This window comes from Malania oleifera, chromosome 11, assembly GCF_029873635.1.
Source record: "Malania oleifera isolate guangnan ecotype guangnan chromosome 11, ASM2987363v1, whole genome shotgun sequence".
Classification (NCBI taxonomy): Eukaryota; Viridiplantae; Streptophyta; class Magnoliopsida; order Santalales; family Ximeniaceae; genus Malania; species Malania oleifera.
This window is the reverse complement of record NC_080427.1, coordinates 16,713,115-16,723,486: the sequence shown is the minus strand read 5'-3', so window position 1 is coordinate 16,723,486 and position 10,372 is coordinate 16,713,115. Positions and strand designations below refer to the sequence as shown.

Below are 10,372 nucleotides of genomic sequence, written 5' to 3'. Positions count from 1 at the left end.
TCTTGAACCAAGTAGATGTTTTCAATCATACTTCTTTGCTTTACAAAAGCAAATTGAGCTGGGTTCACTAACTTCTCCAGAGCTGCATTGATCCTGCATGCTAAAATCTTGGAAATGATCTTGTAGATTACATTGCAGCAAGATATTAGTCTGTAGTCATTTACTCTATTAGCATGGTTAATTTTGGCAATTACAGCAATGGTCGTATGATTGATTTTCTTAAGTAACCTGCCCTTTAAGAAAAATTCTTTTACTGCACCCACAACATCCCCTCCCACAGTGTCCCAAGCTAGTTTGTAAAACTTTGCTGCATAGCCATCGGGCTCAGGAGACTTTTCATCTCAAAATACTAAACAATGCTCTTTTGATTTCTTCATCAGAAACTTCCTTAATCATCATATCAGCTTCATCATCACTTAGTACCTAACCCTTAGCAATAATCTCAGGGTCAATAGGTGCACAGATAGATTCTAAACCCAGTAGGTCTTTATAAGAGTTTAGGAATTCCTCAGCTACTTGGTTCAAGGAGGTGGTATGCTCCCCATTAGCTTTTCTCACTTTAGAAATATGACTCCTAGCAGTATGTCTTTTCATCAAAGCATGAAAGAACTTAGAACTTCTGTCACTGTTATTCAGGAACTTAATTTTGGCCTATTGGGAAAGGAAACGCCTATTGGCATTCTCTAGTTTTTCAGTAGCTATCCTTTTTACTGCCTTCACATTCTGCAATTCCAAATTCCCTGGACCATTGTGTAGGTTATACTGTGCTACTTTAAGTTCTTCACTGGCTCTATATGCTCTTATAGTGATATGGGAAAGTGGGTGGCATTAAGCAACTTTAGTGGACCTTTCAAGGCTTTAAGCTTCATCACAAGCATGAACATTTTGAAGCCTTGAACCTCACTATTCCAAGAATTTCTAACCACATCCTTAAACATGGAAAGTTGTCCCCACATGTTAAAAAATTTGAAGGGTCTTCTACCCAAATCATCCTCTTCCAGCAACGTTACTAAACAAGAGGCATGGTCAGAGTGTGTACTAGGAAGATGAAAGCGTGCAAGTGCACCCATCCCATCACAGAGCCAAGTCCTATTCACTGCCCTATCTAATTTACACCATGTCCTCCCATTTGTCTATGTGAGGAAACTACTAGTCGAGTTTAAATCACATAGCCCCCCTATCTAATTTACACCATGTCCTCCCATTTGTCCATGTGAGGAAACTACCATTCGAGTTTAAATCACATAGCCCACATTCAATGAAGCAATCAATCATGTCGCTTACTTCATAAGCTCTAATAGAATTTCCATTCCTTTTCTCATCTAGGTATAGGACACTATTAATGTCTCCTTTCAGCATCCAAGGACCATTACAAGACTTAGTTACCTCACAGATCTGTTGCCAGAGAGGTCTTCTAGTAACGACAGTGTGCAATCCATATACAAAACTAGTAAAGAATTTCCTGTTAGAAACCAGACAGCAGATAACACAGTGTATTAGATGAGAACTGCTCTCCAGCACCTGAACACCCACCTTTTGAGGGTTCCATACAACCACAATTCTTCCAGCATCATGGTTGCCAATCTGACACCAACTAGTCAGCTTCTTCTTGATAAACTCCTGTAGTTTGTTAGGAGTAAGTTTGGTTTCCAATAACCCTAGCACATCCACTTTTTTCTTCTTAATGAGGTCTGCCACCCCATTTTGCTTTAGGGGTTTGTTGAAACCCCTAATATTCCAGCTAATGATCTTCATTTATTTTTAGAAGGAGGCTTTAACCCCCTACCAAAAGTTAATGGTTTGAATTGGGAACTCTTCCCTCTCTTCTTCCTCTTCACTGTTGTGAATACTTCCACTTTTTCTTTTCCTTTGTCCATTTGCTTCAGTTGAACCTTATTTGGGGTCTTATCTTCAACTCTATCAGTTACATCCTTATTTTCTTTCATCAACGTGCCCTTGCTGCAAGCCACCCCTATCTGATTTTCTTCCAGTATCATGGTAGCTTCCTCACCATTCTCAATAGGTTGTTCCCTAGGCTTAGAGGTACAAACTCCCCCACCACACAAGATAACCTCTACCATAGGATCAGCAGATGAAAGTCTTGTTAGGATCGGAGGAACCCATGGGTGGGCTTGATACACATGAGTGAACACCAACTTGACCCAAAAGCTTAAGTCTATTGGGTCTTGGGTCCAACCATGTATATAAGCACCCATCATCTACTCTAATTTTCCAATGTGGGACAAGTTCACAAGTAGAATTCTTAACAATCTTCCCCTCACTTATGAGTTCCAACTGCTCCTCCTTTAACGAAAACCGTCTCCCTTTTGAGAGCAAGCCCAATTCCCCAACAGTTGCTCAAGTGGGCCTTACCATTGGTGCCTTACGTGCGTCGGATTGCATTTCACATGCCTTTGAACCAATCCTACCTCTCATGTCTTGACCTTATTCGGATCCATCTGCAGCTTAGATGATCCTTATTGGCCTCAACCAACAACTTGGTCCTCCAACTGTTAGCACGTCAGGAGGATTAGTTTCACATCTCGATTTTTTACGATGTTGCACACCCTACGAACCGTTGGCTCTGATACCACTTGTTAGGACCGGAAGAGTCCATGGGTGGGCTTGATACACATGGGTGAACACCAATTTGACCCAAAAGTTTAAGCCCAATCATGTATATAAATACCCATCATCCACTTTAATTTTCCAATGTGAAACAAGTTCACAAGTGGAATTCTCAACAGCTCTATCCTTCTCAACCTGCTTCAAAGATAGCTCTACGACTGTAATATTCCCATCCTGCTTTCTAGCCTCACCTTCAGCACTAGCCAAAGTCTCAGCATTTCCCAGTGGTTTTTCCTGATTATCTGGCTTTTTAGCTTTGGACATACACCTCGAAGTCCCATCTATTCAACAGAATCCCTCCAAATGACCAATGACTTCACATTTCTTGCAGAAGCGAGGAAGGCTTTCATAAACCAACTCCTGAACAATTTCTACATCATCTGGAAGCCAAATTTTTACACTATGTTTAAGATCTTTTGCAATATCTACCTCAACCATAGCTCAGGCATATGAGATTCTGGCCTTATTGGTAGTTAGCTTGTCCATGCACAAGGGTCTCCCAAGCTGCGAACAAATCCTCCCAATAGCACTAGGAGTCCATAACTCAAAATGAAGATCCTTCAATTGAACCCAGACTGAAACAACTGTCCTTTGATCACGGCCAAATTGAAAGTACTTTGGCATTTTCTTCAATGTTAGTGTTCTTCCATAAATTGAGTATGGTCCATTTTGAAGGACTTCATTAAGGTCTTCCTCCTTATGGAATTTAAATACGATCCACCCTTTATTGTGTTGCATTGATACCACGGGAACCTTCCACGATTTCACCGAAGTGTTGAAGGCTAACTTACCAGGAAATTTACCGGTGAAGTAGCCTACCAGGTGTTTGTTAATAATCCCCTCTGAGCTGTATATTTCTGCAGCTGAGATACGAGCACCATCTTCCATTGCAGTGAATGCAGGCAAGGCTCCACAGTATGAGGGGTCCCTGTTGTTAGCAAAGAGCTCAACCTAGGCTACTTCCTTATTATTTCTTATAATGGTTCTCCCTTTTTCAGGCTCCTTCTGATCGATTTTCCTCTTATCAAGCTCAATCATGTCATCTTTTTGTTCATGTATTCTATCTCGAACAGAGGCAACTATATTGCATGAATCTTTTGAACCAAGATCATCGGATTCCACTGGATCCTCATCATCCCATGACCTCCTACCATTGTCTGGAGTCTCTTCCATGCACTGCATGCGTTCACCAGGCAGCTTTGTCATTCACCTGTTTCTGGCTACATTTCTGCCTCTCCAAAGATGGTGTCGGGTTCATCGACGCACTCTGAGGTTTCAGACCACCGATCTGTTTTTTACTTGCCAGCTCCATTGAACTTTCCTTCCCTTTCGCCATCTTGCATGTTGCTCTGAGCACGGACGGATTCAAGTAGCTCTGAAGATGTCTTTAAACCACTAGGACCCCCATCGCACCTCCGACTCGCCATCTTTGCTAATCTTTCAAACTCAGACATTTTCTCTGAGTGTTTCTTACTAGCTCAATCCTTCCGACAACCACCCTTGATTTCAATGAATTTCAAGGCATGATCTCTTTCCTCCATCATCTTTGCCTCCCTATGTGGATTCCCACCAATCTTATGAGCCCGGCACCGCGCCATCGACGCTTAAAATTTTCAAAATTTCAAAATCCCGATTGGGCGGGAATGCCAGAAAAGGATACACACCCCACAATCACAATTAAAATTCAAACAATACCAACTTCGGCCAGCCCAATCGAACGCCAATCCAGTAATGAACACGAAGATCCTTTGAAATCACCCGATCAGTGGTGAAACCAGCCACAAGAACACGCAACACCACATGCGCCCAGCTTCTCTCTCTAAGCATGCGGTAAATGTGTGGAGTCCACCGCATACTAAAATAAAATTAAAAAAAATATGTTTCACTTGCTTTTAGCACAGGATAGTTTAAAACCACTCATAAAAAAATACTTTTTGAATTTAAAAAAACAACTTATCTGAAAAAATACTTATCTACAATTTATCTATATTTCTACATTTTTCAAGAAAAGTATTTTCTTAGAAAAGTTTTCTTTAAAAAAACAATTCAAAAAAAATACTTTTTTTATATAAATACTTACTTAAATGAAAACCAAATATTATTTGTTGACATGAATATTTATAGAAAGTACTTTTCTAAAAGTTCTTATTTTTAAGACATAACAGAGAGGCTAAATTATTTCTTAACTTGCTATTTTTGGAGTTTAAATTTTTCTTGAAATTCATTCATCAAAATCCCATATTAGCGATAAATCCTGCCATTCCACAACTTTATGATTATCCATGCACGGGAGGATGAGGGAACAATTAAAAAACACTGAACCAAATTTACATACTCAAGTCTAAACACCAACTTAAATTAGAGCTAAATGTGAAGATAATAATTTTACAACAAAGAATCTGTAGAATGTTATTTGAAATGAAGTGGTAACAAAAACTACTAGTATGTCTTCAAGAGTGCAACCATAAACGATCATGCAGACGTTCTTCTCCAGCACCAAACATCTCATCTACTCTTTCGCCATCTCGGTAGAAATGAAAAGTAGGTGTGTAACGAATGTGCTGAGTTGTCTCTGGGCATTCATCAATATCAGCATATATGAAGGAAAGCTTAGGGAAACTGTTGCTCAACTGGCAAAATGCAGGGAGGATCTGGTTGCATACACGACACCTGAAAAAGATACAGTTACGAGTTTCAACTCAGAATCTCAAGTCATGAACGTTATCCTAAATATGATAATCACATAGCTAACCACATTTTTAAGAGAGAGAGAGAGAGAGAGAGAGAGAGAACTGTTTTGGGAACAGAATATTCAGTGTTATATAAGACAGCTAAGTTTAACTTCTAAGACAAGACAGCTAGTTTATAAAAGCAATAATGACGGTTGCACTTTGATAGAAAAAGTATGCTTTCATGGTCTTACCTTGGCAGTACATTGCATCAACATATAATAGCATTATATAATGAGAAAGAGTGCCATGGATATCTTTCTTTCAGGCACCATTCAGTAATACTCCCCCAGGTGTAAGAAAGTGACCCAAGGGATCATATCTACACAAGAACATGCACATGCACCCACATTAATTGTCCAACTTTTTTGCCACTATTTTAGCCTATCAAAACTATAACAAGATCACCTCCAATCAAATGGCATGAAGTACCATAACGAGATCACCTGTGATCAAAGGTCCCTTTTCCAAGATTTTCATTTTCATTTTTGAGGAATGTCCAGCACTGCTGAACAGAATGTGCGTGCCATTATGAGCCCATAACTCTAGATCAGAATATCCAATACCATAGCCATCATCACATATCTGAGGATGCATCGGGTTGATTCTTCACGTGCATCCCCACATATGGGAAACAGAAATCGTTTCCCTCCATTTCTGTTTACATATAATCATGTAGACAGCTCATCATCTCATGTGCTATTTCATTTCCTCGTCAAACACCTTGTGATCACACTTGTATGCTCCCTGCTGATCAGTTTCCAATATCCACTTCGACAGAACAACAACATACAATAATAACAAGAAGGAAAAAAAAAAAAAAAAAAGAAGCCTCAACCTCACTAGGTGTAGTCAGCTATACAAATCTTTTTCAGCCAATTCACACAATCTAGTGCATTTTTCCTCGACTAACTTAAGAGCTATTAGATTCTTTCTTACTAGTCACTACCTCATTCTAAGTTATTTTAAATCTATCTCTACCCCTTCTATTGCCACTAACAATAACTTACACAGTCCTTCTCACTAAGGCACTACTTGGCCTACATTTCAAATGTCCAAACTATCTAAGTCACCCCTCTTATCTAATCTGATGCTGTAGTACTGGTGCAATGTCTACCTTACTGTGAATATGTTCGTTCCTTAATTAATCCTTTGAAGTTATACCACCTCACGATTTGCATTTCTGCAACTTTTACTTCTTGGATATTTTATTTCTTAGTTGCCCAACATTCCACTTGGACGGAGAAATATCAAAATTGATAACAGGAGAGCTTGAAGGAGAGGTTACAAGATGCCACTGACATACCAAGATGCGCCATAGTTGATAACTGCCTGCAAACACATATTAGAAGGGTGAATTGAGTGAAATTTATTTCAAGTAGGGGGAAAAAAACTAATCAAAAGAAAGGAAAGATCATATTTAAACAAGAAAAACACTTAAAGAAATTGAGGACAAAAATTACACTGGTCTCAACCTGCAACCGGCTACAAAAACAAAAACAAAAAACCAAAACAAAACAAAAAAAAAAGGCCCCATACCACAAGTTTGTATAACAAAGTGAAGGTTTAAACCAAGGAAAGAAAAAAGTTCGGTGGAAACCATAAAGACAACAACTTCTTGGTCATTAAAAATAATGAAGTGGGTCCAAATGAGCTTACAGAAGTTTTAGAAGATCTGATCTTTTGAAAAATGTCAGTTAGGTCGTGATCGCTGGAGGCGCTCTTCAAGTTACCATGGTGATTGATTGGCAGACTCAGCCCTGTGTCTTCTAATCCCTTCCCTGGCTGATTTTCTTTGTAGCTCCAACCAATGCCACCTTCCATGGCTTTTCCACTAGTTTGAAAGTTAAGCAACCCTATCCATTAAGCAATTTTAGGCAATTCAATTTAATAATAGGAATACAATTTGGTTAAAAATACTTGTTCTCACTAACCTCCATCTTTCTGTGTCAACTGATACAATAAACTAAAATATTTGCGTCAATGTATGCACAATTGTTAAATCCTAAAAAAACACTTTAGTTAGGGCTAACATCACACTAATTTGCCCAAAAAGAGGCAAAAAAAAAAGTTAATGATATGGGGTTGAACCCCACCTGTATTATCATTGTGTCTCACCTATGCCACCATTGCTTGCAAGATTCTAAAATGGAGGGGATGTTGCAAGTACATGAGCGGACCAATGGCATGTCATCATCATTTTTTCCCAAATGAGGATGCACACCAGCCTAATTTTTTGTGTTAGCTTTGATTTAATGGTAGTGCATTATGCAGCCATTGAAGGTTGTGTTAAAAGTTGAAATGAAACCTGTTTTAGAAGGAGTGCAATACATAACACAACACTGATAGTTCTAATCCTTGAGATATGAAACCCCATAGATATACATGGCTTAAGATCAATAAGTCCAATTTTATAAATAAAAAATATAATTCAAAGCATGACTGATAACTCATCTCTAATTCCTAAAACACAAAACCCCATGTTTTCTTAACTAGTCCCCTCAAAGACTTATTCTCGCTCGTACCCAATAAACTTATACATTGAAAAGCTATATAAGAAAAAAAAAAAAAAAAAAAAAAAAAAAAATTAAAATGTTGAACAGAGAAGAAAGGAATTGTGTTGGCACTCAAAGATCATAACAATGATAAATTTCGACAGTTAATAACTACATAAACATTTTAACATACATAACATGTGCAGAAACCCACATTGCATTTAGGAGCATGGACTTTGAGTCTTCAATTTGGATTTGAATGGATTTGAACAAAAAGCAGTATAAAATTGTATCAACATTCTTCCAAATCCACAAGGCCAAATTCAAGTATGGAAATCCATGCTCTCAAATACAATCTTAGAGATTTTAAACAAACATCTTATGGACCAAGAGGTACAATTCAAATACAAACATTGGAAATCAATAGCAATTTGAACACAGTATAATGTGATTTGGAGCTGAATGACAATATATAGATCCCCTAAAAAATTAGGGGCAGTTGATTAGCGCACATGCAATACTTATTTTAATTAGTAGGGAGCTCAAACATCAGTTTATTCAAAAGCCGATTACCTCACAATAAATAATTAATCAAGCATTTCTTTTGGCAATGTCTGAACTAAAATTGAAGAAAAATATGCTTGCCTGGGTTGAGAGATAGAGAGAGCACTTTAAACAGCTCGAGTCACTTCCTCTGCGCGCAGAGAACGATGTTGGGTGAGGGAAGCGAAGTCGATGAGAGGTACCAGCGAGTGGGGTCGCCAGCAAGTTTGCATGCGTTTTACTTCAGAATTAGTATCCCGTTAGCGTCCTGACGAGGAACAGGCCCAACCGTAGAACCCATAATCGGCGTAGATTCCACACCCGGGCCGTGCCTTGCCGGAACGCCCACGGAGTACAAATTCCAAGACCGCTAATGCTGCCGTATTTTTAATTAGAAGTTGAAAATTTCATGGGGAAAATTGAAAATTTCCATCGAGTTGAACAGTTCCCACCAATAAAGAAAGATCCAAACGGGAAACATGATTATAACGAAGAAAATAGACGAAGAAGATGAAGAAGAGAAAGTGTACCGGAGAGGAGATGACCCTGACAGATGATGAGACCGTTTTCGTTTTCTGTATGTGGAGGATTGGAGGAAGAGGAGCACAGTAAGGGAGACTGGAGCGTGAGACTTCGTCAGGGAATAACAGGCCGCGAGGACTTACAGGGTAGGGTTTAGCGGAGGAAGACGAGTGCTTCTGAGTTCTGAAGTACCGATTTAGAGCGTCGTTTTGCTGAATTTAGTTAAGAAACCACCGGACCTCAGCGGAGACGATGCCCCCAAGGAAAGGACAAAAGAGGCCGTCTATGTAGAAAAAGCAATGTGTCGCGGAGAAGCTTTCAATATAATATGGAATACAAAATTATATTAAAATTTAACTAAATTCATTCAAATTTAACTCTAAAATTTAATATTAAAATTTATAATATAAGTCTATATTCATGTACATATTTATATATTAATTGTAATTACATTTTATATATTTGTCCGACCCTGTTTTTTTTAAATTATTATGTTTTACAAAGAAAGAAAGAAAGAAAGAAAGATTTAGATTGTCTTATGATTGGATTTGAGATATGATGATAAGTTTTAAATTAAAACAACGATCTAAAGTTTGTGTTATTATGCTATTTCAAAACTTAAGAATGTGTACTGTTTGAATTTTCTAAAATTTATTTAAAGAAATACAATATAACGTTTGGATTTTTGGGTGTGTATCTTTATGTTTCAAATGTCTTTTTGTACATGTATGCAAGTATTGGATTCTTTAAGGAGGTGGTTGAACTATTGACAAAATGCTTGAATCAAATGTGACCAATGAAATGTTGTCATTGATATTTTTGCACAATATGATGATTTTGATAAAAGGAAATGAGATTAGAATAAAATCGTAATTTTAATCATAATTCCTTTTCGATGTTTGATTTCTTAGTAGATTTTGGAATGAATATTTTTCTTGTTTGAGGAATAAGCTTTCCATTAGGTCATCATTAAAATGAGCATCCCATTCCAAGCTTTTTCTTTTCTTCAAAGACAAAAAGGCCTTTGCCTAGATAAATGACCCCCATATGCTATAGCCCAAATAAAATCACAAGCCATCTTCCTCCCTTCTACTCCCACCCTTTCTCTAGCTCTGGCTCCCCCATCCCCCAAAACTTCATTATTGGGCTCTTAAATCTTTGCAACTCTCTTTCAACCACCAATCCCTTAAATAAGCTTCATTCCAAGTTTGTACATTAGTTAAGGCTCATTTTATTTTGAGTTGCTCGAGTCTGTCATTGTCTCTATTGCATTTTACAATGGACTCTTCAATATTATAACGATCACCATTTACTCCATTGAAGACAAAGAAGATCGTTCAATTTGTCATGCTCTTGCCATCTTCCTTAGTTGGATCCACAATACTGGTGTGCTTTATCTAGTGATGCTCTAATTAATATCTTCAAGAAACCCTTGAACCTTCATACCATGGTCAA

At 38.0% G+C, this 10,372-nt stretch overlaps 1 protein-coding gene across 6 annotated transcripts; it reads right to left on the bottom strand.

Moving 5' to 3' along the window:
* Positions 1–4,954: 4,954 nt before the first annotated feature.
* Positions 4,955–9,226, bottom strand: LOC131168344 (thioredoxin-like 3-3). Of its 6 annotated transcripts, none has more exons than XM_058127700.1 (6): positions 9,061–9,215; positions 8,926–8,970; positions 8,498–8,546; positions 7,017–7,213; positions 6,664–6,689; positions 4,955–5,298 (listed from the first exon to the last, which is right to left on the bottom strand). In XM_058127700.1, the coding sequence occupies exons 4-6, from the start codon at positions 7,179–7,181 to the stop codon at positions 5,079–5,081; spliced, it is 411 nt and encodes a 136-aa protein (XP_057983683.1). In that variant the 5' UTR covers positions 7,182–7,213; positions 8,498–8,546; positions 8,926–8,970; positions 9,061–9,215; the 3' UTR covers positions 4,955–5,078. The 6 variants fall into 6 exon arrangements, with proteins under 6 accessions (XP_057983683.1, XP_057983681.1, XP_057983684.1 ...); XM_058127698.1 differs by having other exon boundaries at positions 8,426–8,546; positions 9,061–9,208; XM_058127701.1 differs by having other exon boundaries at positions 7,017–7,191; positions 8,426–8,546; positions 9,061–9,196.
* Positions 9,227–10,372: the final 1,146 nt, after the last annotated feature.

Coding starts and splice junctions, on each gene's coding strand:
- LOC131168344 (XM_058127697.1), bottom strand. CDS start 7,181: ATGGAAGGTGGCATTGGTTGGAGCTACAAAGAAAATCAGCCAGGGAAG. Junction 6,690..7,016: donor TCAGATCTTCTAAAACTTCT/GTAAGCTCATTT, acceptor ATGTGTTTGCAG/GCAGTTATCAACTATGGCGC. Junction 5,299..6,663: donor ATCAACTATGGCGCATCTTG/GTATGTCAGTGG, acceptor TATCTTTTTCAG/GTGTCGTGTATGCAACCAGA.